The following is an 18,452-nucleotide window of genomic DNA, read 5'->3' on the forward strand; positions in this document are numbered from 1 at the left end:
GCAAAGCGCAATAGAGTAGATAGGGATTGTTTCAAAAAAAGTAAAAAAAAAAAAAAAGTCCCAAAAAACGCTGGCGTGTTTTCTACACTATGGGTGATAGGCTGAAAAAGATCAAAAAATTTTTTGGGGCTCCCCTCCTTCCCCCCTACATTTCCTGACTCGTGGCAACTTACCTAGACAGTGGGCACATGTGTAGGGCAAAATAAAAATTTTATTTGATGAATTGAAGGTTTCCCAGGCATTTGTAGTGCTGATACGTATTCCTCCATTGAAATTTGAATTTGGCACCCTATGCAAATTAGCCTTCGCTAGCGTAACTTCGCTTTACTTAGCGAATCAACGCTAGCGCAACTTCGCAACCTTAGCTACCCCTGTGCGCAACTTCGGATTTTAGTGAATTTGCGAAGTGCTGGCGAAACTACGCCTGGCGAAGTGTGGCGAAGTGCGGCGAAGCGCGGCAAAGTTGCGCCTGGCGAAACTACGATTGTTAGTGAATTTGCCCCCATGTACCTTCACTTAAGCACAAGATGAACTTGTCAGTGTAGATAGACAGAGCTGGGGCAGCTACACTTCTCTCAGCTTGCAGGGTTGTCCAGTTTTCAGCTGGACAGACCAGTTTTCCGATGGGAAATTCCAAAATTAGGAAATCTGGTCAGGACATTGAAGTTAATCAGCCAATCACATCCCTCTGATGCAATAGACCTGCCCTGAATAGTCACCTGCCCTTCCCATACCCCGACCCCAACATCATACATCCTGTCCCATGCCTGGATTTTCCCAATGGAAAAGGTGGCAACCCTAACCTGCAGGCTGAGAACAGATTGAGAGCAGCAGAGCCAATGCTCCCTGTGCCTTTGGACTTAGAGCATGTAGTATGTAAAGGGTCCTTATGCAGCCTGAAGAAACAGGGCTCAGAGGCCTACAGCTATTCCCACAATGCAACATGCAGCCCAAATATTAAAACAGGCATAGTTACAAGGGGTAAATGAACCTGGTGGGCCATATCTGGCCCACAGCCGTAGTTTGAGGACCCCTGATTTAGGTTCAGACAGAGGTTTGATTGTGGTGGCCTGAGCAAATTTTAGCAATGAGGCTCTAAATACCCAATATACATTCAGGAATAGGATCTTCAAGCTGTGGCTCTCCAGCTAATGCTGAACTTTACCTTCCAGCTCTCCCCAACTGCTAGCAGCTTTTGGAGTTTTTTGTTCTAGCATTATTGTTAGTTCTAGTATTATTATTACTTTCTTCGGAATCTGCTTGGCCTGTTCTTTTGACAGGAATGCAATTGTTACTTGCAGAAACTTTCATTTCCCTGTCTACTGGAAAAAAGATCACAATCATTCAGTATAATATAGTATGCTTAGTAACAAATAACAAAAGGAGGCAGAGGAAAGTGTTATCAGGCATCATCTTATTTGGATTAGAACAAATTATATACAGCAGATAAAAAATATCACCCAAATACTGCACATTCTGAGACTCCAGGGATTATAGAGATCCATACTGCCTGTAACTCGAATGGTTTAGAATGCATCTTCCCAAAGATAAACACAACTCTGAATGGACTAATACAGCAAATCGGCTCACATAATAATGCATTTATGATAGAAGGAGACAAAACACAGAGTTCTTTCACACTATTGTATCCATTGCATACATCTTGGCGGTTTCAGTTCTGGGATGGGAATCAAATTTTGCCGCAGAGCCTCCTGAGCGCAAGTAGGTTTTTCTTGAAAAAGAAAAATGGTTTCTGCCATATCCATTTTCTGAAAAATGCACAAAAACACATTGCTTTGAAATATTTTAATTTCTGAATCCTCCATAAAGCAGTTTTGTACGTGGTGCAAGGGGAAATAAATTGCAAATCTTAGTACACTTTTTCCGGTCTGCAGTACTTAAGACTGACATTATGCTTTCCTGAATGCCACATCCAATGATGAATAAATAACTATACTGATCATCATTATGTGTAATAGGTAAAATATATACCAACATTTGAATAAGAGCCACATGTTTGAAAGCACAAATTATATTTGTTACGTGGGTTCCTAGACCTTATCAACAGACCATTCAAAGGAAATGCTTCTGCTTTTTGAATTATAAATGATAAATGTTTAGATAGATATTTGTTCTATCAGCTATAGCAGAAACTGGCTACAGATCCATTTTTGTTTATTTTGGTCCCAACACCTCTATTGTAGGGGATATATGGTGGCTACAGGTAATTATTCTACTAATCAAAATGGCTGGTTCCTACTCTCCTAATACAAAACTTTTAAAGTGACTTTGACCTGGAGCTTTCCTGTTACATTATTCATAGGGAAAATACAATTTTTGTGACAAAAATTGCCCATAAGAGCAAATGGGGGTTTAGCTCCATGAATTGCAAAACATTTCTTTGATGTTACAGTGACTCAAGATATTTAAGAAGAGGGAAATAAAAGGGCAGATTAAGAAATAAAACCCCATCTGATTGAATGTCCTCCCGTCATCTGTTATGAGAACTCTATGAGAAAAACACTTGATAAATGACGTCTAAAACTTGACAAAACCCTATTTTCTGGGCATTTAAATGGAGCTGTTGTGAAAGAATGCAGAGATGCAGATTATATGCATGTTGTACATCAAATTCATTGCCGCATTAATCACACAAGGCAGCAGAGCCAGTTGCTGAGATTCTAAAGGCAGAATCTGCTGATCTAACGTTTCAGAAAATATTGCATGTTTGAAAAGAGAACCCCTGCAGGAAGAAGGTTTAAATGGTTTAAACAAGGTTAAGATTGCTCCCGTGCCTTTATTTGATTTTAACGATTTTAAAGCGGACCGGTCATCCAAAGGAATAATTCCAAATTCTTTTCTATCATGTTAGTTGAGCAAAATAAACTTATTTACACCATATTTATTATTTAAATTAGGTTTCCTTCAGTCTTGGAATTACAAATAATCACAGCAAGCAGGCATTTTTGTGTATCACCCCAAAATTTTGTCTATGCACCAGAATGGAGGACCTAATGCCCATGGGCGGTGCCCTACACAATTATAGAGCGTGAAGAGAGAAGGGGAGGAGAGCAGTCACATGCAGGAATTGCTCAATGGAAAGTGAAAGTAATTGACTGCCCCCATCTCTATGCCTCAGGCAGATTATATTTGATTGACAGCTGAGATATTTAAACACCTTTATAACAGGTATGGATGTTTTAATGAAAAAAAAAGAATTTATGTTGCATGTTTAATTTATGAAGGACTTTCATTATACAGCTTTTATGTGTAGGTGGTTCACATTAAAGTGCTTTTATACATTTGTTTTACTAGATCTGAATGTGTTTCATTTAGGGGCCGATTCACTAACTTCGAGTGAAGGATTTGAAGTAAAAAAAACTTCGAATTTCGAAGTGTTTTTTGGGCTACTTCGACCATCGAATGGGCTACTTCGACCTTCGACTACGACTATGACTACGAATCGAACTATTCGAACTAAAAATCGTTCGACTATTCGACCATTCGATAGTCGAAGTACTGTCTCTTTAAGAAAAAACTTCGACCCCCTAGTTCGCCATCTAAAAGCTACCAAACTCAATGTTAGCCTATGGAGAAGGTCCCCATAGGCTTTCCTAAGTTTTTTTGATCGAAGGATATTCCTTCGATCGTTGGATTAAAATCCTTCGAATCGTTTGATTCGAAGGATTTTATCGTTCGATCGAAGGAATAATCCTTCGATCGTTCGATCACACTATTTGTGCTAAAATCATTCAACTTCGATATTCGAAGCCGAAGGATTTTAATTCCCAGTCGAATATCGAGGGTTAATTAACCCTCGATATTTGACCTTTGATGAATCGGCCCCTTAATGTTCTGAATATTCCATGTAGGTTTCAAATTTTAGTACAAGCACAAGCAAAAAAAGCTAGAAAAGCCTATGGGGACCTTCTCCAAAGGCTAACATTGGTGCTCGGTAGGGATGTAGCGAACTGTTCGCCCGCGAACTAGTTCGCGCGAACTTCGACCGTTCGCGTCCGCCGAATGTTCGCGAACGTTTGGGAACGTTCGCATTTTGAGTTCGCGTTCGATTCGAATACAAGTCGTTCGACCATTCGACCATTCGAATTCCTTCGACCGCTAAAAATCGAACGATTTCCATTCGTTCGAACGATTGTAAGCATTCGATTGAATGAAAAGCATTCGATCTAATGGCTTCGATCGTTCGATTCGAATGAAAATCCTTCGATCGAACGATTAAAATCCTTCGATCGTTCGATTCGAACGATTTTAGCGGGTGTTCGAAGTTCGCGAACTGTCCGCGAACGTTCGCATTTTTTGCCGGTGTTCGCGAACGGCGTTCGCGAACACCAAATCGGCAGTTCGCTACATCCCTAGTGCTCGGTAGGTTTTAGATGGCGAAGTAGGTGGTTGAAGTTTTTTTTAAAGAGACAGTACTTCGACTATCGAATGGTCGAATAGTTGAACGATTTTTAGTTCAAATCGTTCGAGTCGAAGTCGAAAGTCGAAGTAGCCAGAAAAATACTTTGAAATCCAAAGTATTTTTTATTCTAATCCTTCACTCAAGCTAAGTAAATGTGCCCCTAAATGTCACACTATAAGACTGAGTAGTAATTAATTCAGATAATTACTACATGTCAGCACAGAAACCATTGCAAATAGCATCAGAATTTAATAATCAATCACAGAAAAAAAGAAAAAGAACTGACCCATATAACTGCACCATCCCATCCACAGCATCCAAGTTTCATACGTGTAAAAAGGTAAATAAAACTTAACTTTTAATGTAAAATTTTAAAATTAATGTCCAGTGTTCACACTTAAAAATAGGCTAGCCACAGGAGTACTGATTGGGCAGGATAAGTTGGTACTTTAGGTCAGTAATTAATTTAGTTATATGATAGATAAATACTACTGACCGCATTCAGCGTGTAGCAAATACAAAGTGTCCCAGTGCTGGGCACAAAACACAACAATTGAAGGATTCCACTTCCCGTGCCAACCACTTCTTTTTTTCTGTGATTTAATATTTACTATCTGACTCTGCACACCATTTTCCTATAACTGATGGTTGGTGCTCCCCAATATCTAACTTTCATATACATAGAATTTAATAATCATCCTTGTAGCATCATCTTATATTACAGACCAACCTTATTTTCTGCTTGATGATTTGCAACAACCCACTCAGCCCACTGAGCATGTGAGTGTCGCAGACACTTTCCAAGATGGTCACCCCCTGTGACAAGTTTTGAAAAACTGAAAATTTAGGCTGTTATAATAAATTCAGAGTATTTGCCCAATGTGGTTACATTACTCATCTGATTCCCCAAGTTCCTCTATGGGGGAGCTGCCATATTTGTGCAGCAGCAGTCCATTAGCATTAGAAACTCTGACAGGTTGAGACAGGACAGTCAGGTTAGGTAAAACAGTCAGGTTTAGGAACTTCAAGTAACAGTAAATTATAAAAGCAGTCCTATCAGTTAAGAAATATTAGTAAGGTAATTTCTAATGTATATTCATATTTTAAAGAGTAGTTTTTGGTGTCTGTTGCTTCATTATACATTTTATAAAGGGACTAAGTTTTACCTGCAACTTACTTGCTGCTTTCAAAGTAAAACTCCCAAATTTGATTGCCCTTTTTTGGCCACCAGTGGGATCACCTGCTTTTAGCTGGAAGGGTGGGAGCTACAACATGGAGCTGGTCACTGCATAAATTATAACAAACAAGGGAAAGTTGTGCTCACCACAAATTTTTAAAAACATTCAATTACTTTGAAAGCAGCAAGTAAGTTGTGGGTAAAACGTAGTCCCTTTATAAAATGTATAATGAAGCGATAGAATTCTTAATGAATCAGATGCAATTTGAGTGTAGGACTGGCCAGATATGGGATGACTTTGACGTAGTTGGCCAGTTTAAACATGTTGCAATATATGGACAAACAATCCCTGTGTTGTTTAAAGGGTAAGGCATTTTAGTAGCTTAAGGCACAAAATGTTTCAATGTCCTTAACATATTGATAATGGGTTGAGTGCTTGTATTTGTCTATGTAAATTTTGTAGTCACAACCTCATTGCACCCTTGCTTAATGTTTTTAAAAATTAAGGGTGAGCACAACTTTTCCTTGTTTGTTATAATGAATATGGATTACCACACTCCTGTGTACAGATTCGTCCCTGGGAGTAGTGCACGGTTATCTATGATCCTCATTCTGGGGTCTTGTATCTTGGCACCCTACCTGGTCCTCAACTCAGCCACTGGACTAGTGGCTTATACGCCATGGGGTCCTAACTCCTCTATTTCTCCCCTACCGGCACTTCATATTGTCTTAGCCAACAGGAGCATGAACAGTTGGGCCAAGTCAGGAATTGGCTTCAACTGCACTTCAATAGGCGTTTAGACCTGAAGACAATACAAAGCACCAGAAGATGATGACCGGGAGCTCCGCTGCGCTTGTCTGCATTTAAGGGTCAGCTTTTTTTTAAAGAGTTTTTTTTCCTAATGCAGGGAGGGGGGGGCAATGTCAGAAAGTTTAGGGGGCTTTTGGTAGGGGATGTTATCTCTCCTTTAATTGACCTAATTTGAGTATTTCTGTTTCATCATGTTTCATGTTAACAATTTAATAATAAAAAAAGTGTTGTTTACCTTTAAAAAGATAATGGCACAAAACCAGGATACCTCCACATAAAAAACATCCCAGTGATCCAATCATTCCAAGCCAGCAGGACCAGCCAAACTTATACTGGATTCCAAGGAAAACATCATGAATAACCAAGGTTGATCGCTCAACGTAAACATCAACGGCATACCACACTGAGCCAATGATCCCAGGGACGCCTGCAGGGGGAAACACATCAAGCAAAAGGGAAATGAGGGCAAGCAGAGTGGAAGTAGAAATTGGATTTAAAAGGTTTGCGAGTCTCATTTATTTTATTCAAAGTTTTGAAATGCACTCATCTAGATTAAATAAGTGGAACTCACTAATATAAACCATTTAGGACAATAGGATAATTGAATCATAACAAAAAGGATTTCATTGTTATTTGCCAAAATAGTCTGTTTACAAAGAGAACAAACCTTATGGAAACTTCCAGCACACACAGTAAATTATTGTACATCACATACAGTTATATTAAAAGGGACAACTTTCTTGTCATTTTTTTTACCCCAAAATTGGCAATTGTTGCCAAGAGGAAGGCTTTTTAACTTTATTAAAATTATGCATTTCCAATATTTATTACATGTAGGGATGGGCGAATTTTTTCACCTTGTTTCGACTAAAAAATGACGCCCATAGACTTGCATGGCGTCGTGCGTCAAATTACAAAAAAATTTTACGCCCGTAGACTTTAATGGGCGTCGGGGACATTTCGGCGGCGGCGAATTTTTGACGAAACGGGTCAGATTCGCCCATCCCTACGTGGTCTGTTTACCTATTCTAAAGGTAAAATTGAGATCTTTCTCAAGGAATAATACTTTTTGAGTTTCAAAATGTGTCTACATAATGGTGGACTAAAGAAAGAATCTTCCAAGAAGCTTCCGCAGAGCATATGTGATGGCCCATTTAGCATCTGGACAAAGATGTTTGTATTGATTCTTTATCAAATACACAATTTATGATGATCTATATCCTAACACAAAGTTGCAAACAAGTTTTGATATGTCTTTAGTATCCACATGGTCTTATTTGCAAAGCAGAATATTGGACTTTCTTCTTACCTCCAATAAGCTGGGTGATACCGGCTACGTAGCAGATCTTTAATTTGACATCTGATTCATCTGTCAGGAATTTGACACAATCAAGCCCCAAGAGAAAGATTATGAAACCAAACCCAGCTAAGATATCTGCTGTTATCATCAATCCACGTGTTGCCACTAATTTCACTGCAAGAATCAACAACGCAATGTTAGAAACACCAGTAATGCCTCATACTCTGCAATGGTTTACAGAAGGGCTGGTACTAGGGGTAGGCGGAAGAGGCACCTGCCAAGGGTGCAACAATGTGGGGGGCGCTGGGCAGAAGCCTGTTCAAGGGTCTTCTAACTACTCCTAGACCGGATTTACTCCCTTCTGCTGCTCTTAACACTCTCCTCTGTCACTCTCCCCTTCCTACCTCCCCTGCCCCTCGCCGCTATCTCCCCTGTCCTTCTGACTTCCCCTTCGTTGCCCTCCCCCTCCTTTATGCAGCACTGGATGTAGTGGGTGGGTGCCCTGAGGCTGCACGGTCCTAGCTCCACCCAGATACTCCCCTCCTCATGAGCTGGGACGCTGGGAAACTGCTGGGGAGCTGTGCTCCCCAGAACGCGGCTGGGCAGCATGCCACCCTAATATTTTGCCGCCATAAGCCCGGGCCTTTGTGGCTTTGCCACAAATCCAGGCCTGCCTTTATGCTTGCAGTGCCTTGACAGGAATATAACCTAGGTCCCCAATAATCCAAGAAACCTATGCTAAACAAAAAGCCACTGTGCTGGAGAAGCTTACTTTTTAAATAATTAATTTAAACGTGATGTCACTGTATATGATCTAAAGATCCCAACAGTCTTCTATGGAAATATAAGCTTTTGCTACAAATTATCCCCACGGTATAGATTTCTCTGAGTGCTTTCAAATTAGTGAAGACCTGTAGAACAACGTTAAATGACTCAAAAACTGTAGAACTGGAAGATCTTTTAAAATGTCACAATGTTCGTTAACCAGTTATTTGGGACTTGGGATTTTCTGGATAAGGGTTCCTTCCTGGAGCTTTCTGGATAATGGGTTTCCAGATAATGGGTCCCATACCTGTACTGCAGGGAATAGCAAGTACATTATGAGATGTTTATCCAGAAAGGCCATCTGCCATAAATATTTCAAAATTTTAAAAGTGATTTCCTTCTCTCTCTAATAGGGATAACAGTAGCTTATATCCCTAATAGTTACATGCTGCAATACCAAAAACATGTAACAGAATAAATATTTACCAGTATCACTTTCATTTCCCCCAACCTTTCATCTGCATTGGGCTTCTCTGAGGGGAATGATACTTACCCATTTGATTTAATATCAATTTTCAACACAGATGTTCCAGATCAGCTTGATCAATTTCTACCATCTCAACCTCCTCTCCAAAAACTATGTATAACACCATTGTCCTTTACTGTAAAGCAGCATTTATAATCTATCCCACAAATCAGCAGGTTGTTATGTGTTACAGAGTTAGGGCAATCTTCTCTTGTTTAAATGTATTTCCAGGGATAATGCCACCAAATAAATGGTTATCTTGTGAAAAGGCTCTCCTTAGATTGAGGTTTCTCTGAAAATGTGCTTTTTTCCTTTAAAGACAGAACTGCAACAGTTGTGATCTGTACCATGATGTATTGCACTTTAGAGAATTACAGGAAATCCGAAATGTGTTCTCAGAATGATGTTTAGAAGCATAGTCTGAGAAATCCATCAGTCAGAAAGAAGATTTAAGCTTGTGTGGGATTCAGAACTCTTACAGAATAATGCATTGGATTTCATGGAATCAGACAAATATATTCCCCAAACCAGAGGTAAGGTCAGAGCAGAAAGAGGACAAATATATTTGATGTAAAAAGGAGCCTTGGGTGAATGGCAATATTCCAGACATTAGAGGATGAAATAAACATAGTTAGCTACAAAGAAACCAAAAGGGTCAAAATAATGTGCTATTCTGGAGGCTCTGCTTGTATGGAATGCATCTTTATGGTTAAAAAGAACTGTACATTTTGCACCAAGCAAAGGCTCTTCCCGTTTAAAAGCTTTTTAACAATGCTTTGTATTTAGGATTGCTAAATGGCTGGCTTACTGTCAACCATTGACATGCTCTCTAGGCATTTATACAGAATAATTGTATTAAAAATGTGAAGAATTTTCAGTACTGTACAAGTGTTCTGTAAAAATGCCTAGTGGCATCCTTCCCTTCCCCAGCAGCCTATCAACAGAGCAATGTGCAGCGAACCAGATATCAGCTACCTGACACCTGTGCTGAATGATTTGTTTGCATTGCTAGAGGTGCTAGCCTGCACAGGCACAATGCACTAAGATGGCTGCCTCCATACCAATATTACAGCTAAAACACATTTGTTGGTTCAAGAATAACATTTTAAAAGGTAGAGTGAATTATATGCAATGTAAACAGTGTAATTTAAAATAAAAAATAAACCATGTCATCATGACAGAATCCTTTTAATAATATATACTTTATGAGTTTCACAACATACTCATGGTAAGGCTGACTCTTGCAAAATACTACTACAGGTGTGGGATCCATTATCCAGAATGCTCGGGACCTGGGTAATTTGGATCTTTATACCTTAAGTCCACTAGAAAATAATCAAACATTAAACAAACCCAATAGGCTGGTTTTGCTGCCAAAAAGGATTAATTATTTCTTAGTTTGGATCAAGTACAATGAACTGTTTTATTGTTATAGAGAAAAAGTAAATAATTTTTAATAATTTGGATTATTTAGATAAAGTGGAGTCTATGGGACATTAAACAACCCCAATAGGCTGGTTTTGCTTCCAAAAAGGATTAATTATTTCTTAGTTTGGATCAAGTACAATGAACTGTTTTATTGTTATAGAGAAAAAGTAAATAATTTTTAATAATTTGGATTATTTAGATAAAGTAGAGTCTATGGGAGACTGCCTTTCTGTAATTTGGAGCTTTCTGGATAATGGGTTTCCGGATAACGGATCCCATACCTGTACTGGTTTTCAAAATGACATAATAATGTAATGAGGCCTTAAAAGGGTTATGAAAAGAACGGTGCAAAATTAACCAGGGTCTATTAACAAAGAGCAGAACAAAGAGCAGAACAGGGGTTTTTAGTTACAAAGTTATGATCATAAAGTTGGGGTATGGGGTTTACCTTGACATGGTATGGTGGCTTTTCAACTTTATGATCATAACTTTGTAACTAAAAGCCTGTTTTGTAAAACACATGCACTTGCATTTATACTGAATTATTTATGAGACAGGGGACCAGGGAAGTGCATTGTAAGTAGCACTTCCATGATACTGTAATATACTTTAATTTAGCCTTCAGAGTGCTTCCACAACCCCCCGAATTTTGTATAGTGAATTAGCATTGTCTGAGCGAATTTTCACCTGGCGAAGTGTTGCACTGCCTGCGAAGCCGTCGATGGCGCATTTTCGCCGCTTAGTAAATTTGCCCCCATGTATCCAGCCCCCCACCTTTCTTTCCTCTCTATACTTCTTATTTTCTCATTCGTGCTACCCCCTATCCCTTTATTTTATATATAAACCTTAAATATATAGATATATAATATATACAACATTTTTAATTAATTTCACCATGCTGTAGTCTCCTGCAAGCATTCAACCAGGTGGGACACAATACAATATCCTAAAAACAACTTTGCCTCATGTGTCTCATTCTATAAGTGAAAGGGCTTTATACATTTTTATTGTGGCTGATATTTACATACTTGGGTGTTCAGCAAATATAGAGTCATATTCATCACAAGTCCGTATGCCATCGAACACATTAGTGACACATTCCCACCACAGGCCACGGCATTTTGTGCTCACCTGTATGAAGAATGACAAGAAAAATCTTATAGTCAACCTGCCGTCCTTCATACTGTTTGTATAAAATTATAGCTTCTAGTATCCCACTGAGCTCTGATGAGACTGGGAGTTGTAGACATCCCTGAATTACAATCCTTACTCATAAGCCACTAGAAATTTACTTTAAAAATATTTTTACCATACAGGTATGGGACCTGTTATCTAGAATGCTCCGGACCTGGGATTTTCCACATAAGGGATCTCTCTGTAATTTGGATCTCCATACTTTGTCTACTAAAAAAAGAATTTCAACATTAACTAAACCTAAGTGGATTGTTTTGCCTCCAATAAGGATTAATTATATCTTAGGATCAAGTACAAGACTCTGTTTTATTACTACAGGAAAAAAAAGGAAATCATTTTTAATATTTTAAATTACAGGTATGGGACCTGTTATCCAGAATTCACATGACCTGGGGTTTTTCAAATATTGCCTCTTTCCATAGTTTGCATTGTCATACCTTAAGTCTACTAGAAAATCATTTAAACTTTAAATAAACCCAATAGGTTGGTTTTGTTTCCAATAATTATTTATTATATCTTAGTTTGGATCAAGTACAAGGAACTGTTTTAATTTTACAGAGAAAAAGGAAATAATTTTAAAAAATTTGGATTCTTTGGATACAGGAGTTTACAGGAGATGGCCTTTCCATAATTAGGAGCTTTCTGGGTAATAGGTTTCCGGATAATGGATCCCATAACTGTATTTGGTTAATATGGAGTAATGGGAGAAGTGTTTTTCTGTAATTTGAAGCTTTCTAGGTAACGGGTTTCTGGATAATGGATTAAAGAGATACTGACACCAGAAATTAAACCTTTTTTTACATCTATCATAATATTGTCTTCACATGCTCTCTATAATTTTGCCATAAAAGTATTTACAGATGCTTTTACATTACCCATCTGATCCCCCATGTTCCTCTCTGAGGGTGCTGCCATATTTGAGCTTCAGCAGTCTGTTGGCATTAGAAACTCAAGTAACAACTTCAAGTAACAATTACTTATAAAAGCAGCACTATGAGTGAAAAACGACCAACATGAGCTATAGGTAACTTATGATGTACATTAATATTTTGAATAATATTTTTTTAGTGTCAGTATCAATTTAATGTTATTAGTCTATTGGGCACACAAAGATCTGTACTCAAGTTGCAGTCAATTCATGAACATTTCTGCTTTATTTAGCAGTACTATATGCTCCTCATGCTTCCTAATTACTGCCTTGCTTAAGAACACCCCGGTTGTATCAATATATATATATATATATATATATATATATATATATATATATATATATATATATATATATATATATATATATATATATATATATATGCATCTTTAGCCTGTGCATTAAATAACAGCCTGAATGTATGACCTGTGTTGTGTCATGTATTACAGAATCACTACTGTTACTGCAGCAAATAGCGAGAAAGCTAATCGAGTTACCTTGACAATAAATAAGTCATTAGAAAGGCAATTTCCAGAAGAGCTATGTGTCCTGACGCAGTGCCCCTACAAACTTTTATTTCTCCACTAGAGCTCAGAAGCAACATCAAATTGCTCTGTAACTGCAGTAGCTGGAAGGCTATGGGTCATTTGCTTGCATGGGCATACTGAACAAATCTCCAAGGTCATTAGGTAAAGAAAGAAACCCGCTTAATCACACATTAATGCCCGAGGCATGCCTTTGGAGGGCCCTGCATTTATTCTAATCTCACATACGTGAGAATAGTTGCCATCATTAACTAATCCTCCTGTTAATGAGCCATTTATACTACATAACACCTAAAGGTGCCTTTGTGTTTCATGTACAAGGTTAATACACTGTTTATCAGATTTAAATTATTTTAACTAAGCCTTATTAGCCGTAATTCTTTACAATTAAAAGTGTAAAAAAGTGTATATTTACTTATAGCTCAGGCATATAAACACAATAAATAGCAGACATACTGTATGTATAAAGAGAAAAATACTAGGGATGCACCGAATCCACTTTTTTTGATTTGGCCGAATCCCCGAATCCTTCGTGGATGATTCGGCCGAATACCGAACCGAATACTAATTTGCATATGCAAATTAAGGGTGAGAAGGGGAAAATATATTTAACTTCCTTGTTTTGTGACAAAAAGTCATGCAATTTCCCTCCCACCCCTAATTTGCACATGCAAATTAGGATTCCGATTCGGTTCGGCAGGGCAGAAGGATTCGGCCGAATCTGAATCCTGCTGAAAAAGGCCAAATTCTGGTCGAGTCCCGAACCGAATCCTGGATTTGTTGCATCCCTAAAAAATACACTAAGAAGGGTTTATCCATTTTCCTTTGAATTGAAAATATAATTTTATACACACACATACGTATACAGTTGTGTTCAGAATAATATCAATGTGCTTAAAAAAAGTGAATAAAGCTCAAAATCCTTATGGTATAGGATCCCTTATCCGGAAACCCGATATCCAGAAAGCTCAGAATTACGGAATGGCTGTCTCCCATAGACTCCATTTTATCCAAATAATCCAAATTTTTAAAAATGATTTCCTTTTTCAAAACAGTAGCTTGTACTTGATCCCAACTAAGATATAATTAATCCTTATTGGAAGCAGAACAAGCCTATTGGGTTTATTTAATGTTTAAATGAATTTCTAGTAGACTTAAGGCATGAAGACCCAAATTACGGAAAGATCCATTCTCCGGAAAACCCCAGGTACGGAGTATTCTGGATAACAGGTCCCATACCTGTAATAGCTTTTATTTCCATAAACACAAATGCATTGGGAACACTGCATATTCTTATTCCAAATCAAAATACGAAGAAAAATTTATCAAATTTGTCTTATTCCTTTACAGAAAGTGAAGAAAAGGAAATATTAGACTGTTCCATAATATACCAGTGTCTACATTATTCTTTATAAACTCAAACATTCACTGTACAAAATACAAAATAGTTCAAGATATTGCTTTCCTTTGAATCTCTGAACTAACATTTAGTTGTATAACCAGTGTTTCTGAGAACTGCTGCACATCTGTGTTGCATGGAGTCAACTTCTGGCACCTGTTACATTCCACAATTCTTCTGCATTTCTTGGTTTTGTCTCAGAAATTGCATTTTTTATGTCATCCCACAAGTTTTCTATTGGATTAAGGTCCGGGGATTAACCTGGCCACACCATAGCATCAATCTTGTTGGTCTGGAAACAAGATGTTGATCTTTTACTGGTGTGTTTTGGGTCGTTGTCTTGTTGAAACTCCCATTTCAAGGGCATTTCCTCTTTGACATAAGGCAACATGACCTCTTCAAGTATTTTGATGTATTGAAACTGATCCATGATCCCTGGTAGTGGTATGTGATAAATAGGCCCAACATTATTGTATGAGAAACATCCCCATATTATGATGCTTGCATCGCCATGCTGTTTGGGGGTCGTATGACAAACTGTCTGCAGCCCCTAGACCAAAATGAACAATCTTGCTTTCATCAGTCCAAAAAATGTTGCACCATTTCTCTTTTGCACAGTCAATGTGTTCTTTGGCAAATTGTAAGCTCTTCAGCACGTCTTTCAATTAACAATGGGACTTTGCGGGGGCTTCTTGCCAATAGCTTGGCTTCACATAGGCGTTATCTAATTGTAACAGTATCACAGGGAACTTTAGACCTTTTTTGATCTTCCTGGAGCTGATTATTGGCTGTGTATTTGCCATTTGGCTATTCTCCTATACATTCAAATGGTAGTCTTCCATTTTCTTCCATGGCTTTCAGGTTTTGGTTGCATTTGAGATCATTTTAGCTGAGCAGCCTATCATTTTCTGCACTTCCTTATGTTTTCCCCTCTCCAAACACATTTTTAAACAAAGTAAGCTGTTCTTCTGAACAATTCACTCAGATCTCCAGAGAGAAATGCACTATAACCAGCATGCACAACATTTGCTGCCTTCTTCCATAATTGGCACCTGTTTTTTTTACAGAATAAATGACCTCACTAACTGAACCCCACACTGATATAATTTTAATGATTCAATTACACAGAATCAGCAGCATGTATGTCATGACTGTTGGGTCTGCTGGTTTTCTATTACTCTACCAAACCTACTAGTAAATTATTTGCCAAGTAGAAATATAATTTCTACCAAAAAAAGTGATTGATCAGGTCAGTGATGTCAGACTGCTATTAATCTGAACACAACTGTGTGTGTATATATGTGTGTGCTTCATACCTCCCAAAATTTGGAAAATGGAAAGAGGAACAAACATATACATTTCGACCGAGCCCATTTTTGTGGCCACACACCCCTAAATACCATGTCAACTTTTACAAAATTTGGCAGGTTATAGAAAGCCTGAGCACATTTCTGAGGGTTGAGGGTCATATTTTATACGTTACTTTAGTTTTGCTAATGAAATTCCCCATTGAGCTGTGAGTCTCAGTTCCCCCAAGAATCCTGTTTAGTTACAATTGTATCTAAGTACAGGTGCTGTATATTCTGGGCTCTCTGCCAAAACGCCTCTTATTTAATTAAGTTTTAGAAACTCTTTTGAAATGTGTCCTGTGGGAGAGGGCCTTCCTGTAATTTAGAACTTTCTGGATAACAGATCCCATATATATTTATAGTTAACCATCTGAACAAATACAAACTTTGTAACAATGAAAAAAATGATATGAATTAAATTTAAATGGATAGACTTTTTTTTAATAATAGAACTTGCAAAGTGGTAGATAGCCCTACTATTTATCCTGTTATGAATATTATGTTCCTTGATTTGTGTTTTGGCAGCATTATCACACAACACTTAAGAGAATGTTTAGTCATGCTTTCAGTTTGTGCCCAAGTGTGCTGACTAACTAACACACACAAACACACTATTGTCGGAAATATTGTAGTGAAGACAATTATCCTGTCAGTATATTGTTAAAGTGTGGTAAGAAACTGAAGCAGTTACAAGAAAAAACAACGAGGACAAGGGACATTCAATTGCATTCCCATTATGCCCGGCATCAGCAGACTGGTAGACCAAATACATTTATATGAAATACAGGAATATATGAATTTGATTTCCTTTCTCTGTTATTTCATAAACTCATTTTGTAGAAATCATTGTTCATGACATGAACAAGAGAATTCCCCACCCCATTTACAATACGGAATATTCTAGCTACTTTATCAGTTTTCTGTCTGCTTATTATATAAATAAAAAATATATATAACTGCTTTTACCAAAAAAGACAAAAACTACAATACACTAAACAGTATTAAAACCAAGCTAGGTATGGCATCTATTATCTGGACACAGAAACAGAAACAAAGGAAAGCTATTTTCCATAGAGCACTTTTAGGGCAAACAATTATGAAAATAAAGTGCTCTCCACCTGTTTGAGACGATCTCCAAGTACAGAAAATAAAGTGCTAAATTCCTCAAAAATTCATTGCAAGTGCTGAACTGTGGGGAAACCAAAGCTTGTCCTTGGATACAACCTGATATATTTAAATTATGAAAATAACACAGTACCTTGTACTTGATGGTAACTAAGCTGCCTCAACTCTTACTCTTTGCTTGTGGCAAAACATATCTCATTTGGTTTTTTACATATTTTGGTGATTCAAACAGTGGTGTAACTTGATATTACTAGGCCCCACTGCAAATTATTTTTCAGGTCCCCAACATGTTTAGTGGTTGACTTGTTTTATCCATATTTATTGAAACTGTATATGAATTAAGGCCTCATTTGGCCCCTATACCTCTGGGCCTCCCTGCAGCCACAGGGTCTGCTTCCACTATAGTTGTGCCCCTGGATCCAAAACAAACACAAGGCTACTTACAGTATTTGGAAAACCCCAGGTCCCAAGTATTCCAGATACTATATCCCCTACCTGTACCCAAATATAAATACTGTATAGCCAAAGTACAAAAATTTGTATATACAGTGTATATACATATATATAGTGCCTTGTTGTGATGACATAATTAGCAATAATTTGGGGTTTTTATATAAACAAAAACGTGGCCAAATCAATGGTACATACTTTGTTTATAACAATATTGCTTAACAATCACCCATTTAATTTCTTCATGAATGTTCAGAGTTCAGTTTTCTTACCTCCAGAGAATCGTCTGCATTTTCCATCCAACAATCAGTCCAAGTTGCAGCTATTAGAAAGCCGGCAGAGACAAATGCTAGAAAAAAGCCAGTGTATTCTAGAAGGGTCCTCATTATGCCAGGCCTCGCATCAGAACATTCCACATAAACAGGCCTCAGTCATCAGATGAGACAAGTACAACACCTAACACTCAGGTTGTCTATGCTATTTAATGTGTATTATTCCTACTGTTCCTGTTTCCAAGCAGCAGGAATATAGTAATATGTGTAAGCAGCTAGGTTAAGACTTCACTCCTTCCTTAAGATCATGACACCACCACTAGGTTCCTGTGCTCCCATCCACTCACATCCAGTACACAGGGGAACTCATTACAACTGCAATTTGGAAAGCGAGACCAGGGGTTTGGCTCAATGAAAAAAGTAACGTGTAAGTCAGGAGGCAGAGTTGGGAATAAGGAAACAGAAAGTTGCTCAGTTAATTATTTATCAGTTGTTGCACTACCCCTCGAATAGACTAATTAGCCCAGGGGATGAAATCTGAATATGTTTTTTGTAACATGTTGAACAATTATGTATATAGGAAAGCCCAAGCACTAAGAAACAGCAACAAATAGTAAATACAATATAGACATACATCTTCTGTTCTGTTCTGTTAAGAATAAAACTTGCAATCTTATTGGGTTTTAGAGCTCTTCCTTTAGATTCTATATGACCCAAAGTGCAAAGAGCAGTTTGTACTGTTCAAGGTGTAAGTGGCAGC

The 18,452-nt window shown here is 37.8% G+C and overlaps 1 protein-coding gene across 1 annotated transcript; it reads right to left on the reverse strand.

The window, feature by feature from the left end:
• Positions 1–1,394: 1,394 nt before the first annotated feature.
• Positions 1,395–18,118, reverse strand: LOC108718049 (claudin-16). Its single transcript, XM_018265614.2, has 5 exons — positions 17,693–18,118; positions 11,459–11,561; positions 7,721–7,885; positions 6,647–6,838; positions 1,395–1,769 (listed from the first exon to the last, which is right to left on the reverse strand). Exons 1-5 carry the CDS (start codon positions 17,804–17,806, stop codon positions 1,636–1,638), a joined length of 708 nt encoding a protein of 235 aa, XP_018121103.1. The 5' UTR covers positions 17,807–18,118; the 3' UTR covers positions 1,395–1,635.
• Between the last annotated feature and the right edge of the window lie 334 nt (positions 18,119–18,452).

This window comes from Xenopus laevis, chromosome 5S (assembly GCF_017654675.1).
Source record: "Xenopus laevis strain J_2021 chromosome 5S, Xenopus_laevis_v10.1, whole genome shotgun sequence".
NCBI lineage: Eukaryota > Metazoa > Chordata > Amphibia > Anura > Pipidae > Xenopus > Xenopus laevis.

Bases quoted from the DNA above. Each gene is read 5' to 3' on its own strand.
- LOC108718049 (XM_018265614.2), bottom strand. From the start codon at position 17,806: ATGAGGACCCTTCTAGAATACACTGGCTTTTTTCTAGCATTTGTCTCT. The intron at 7,886-11,458 runs GTATGTAAATAT...TGATTCTTGCAG, and splicing joins TATATTTGCTGAACACCCAA to TGAAATTAGTGGCAACACGT. The intron at 6,839-7,720 runs GTAAGAAGAAAG...TTCCCCCTGCAG, and splicing joins TATCACCCAGCTTATTGGAG to GCGTCCCTGGGATCATTGGC.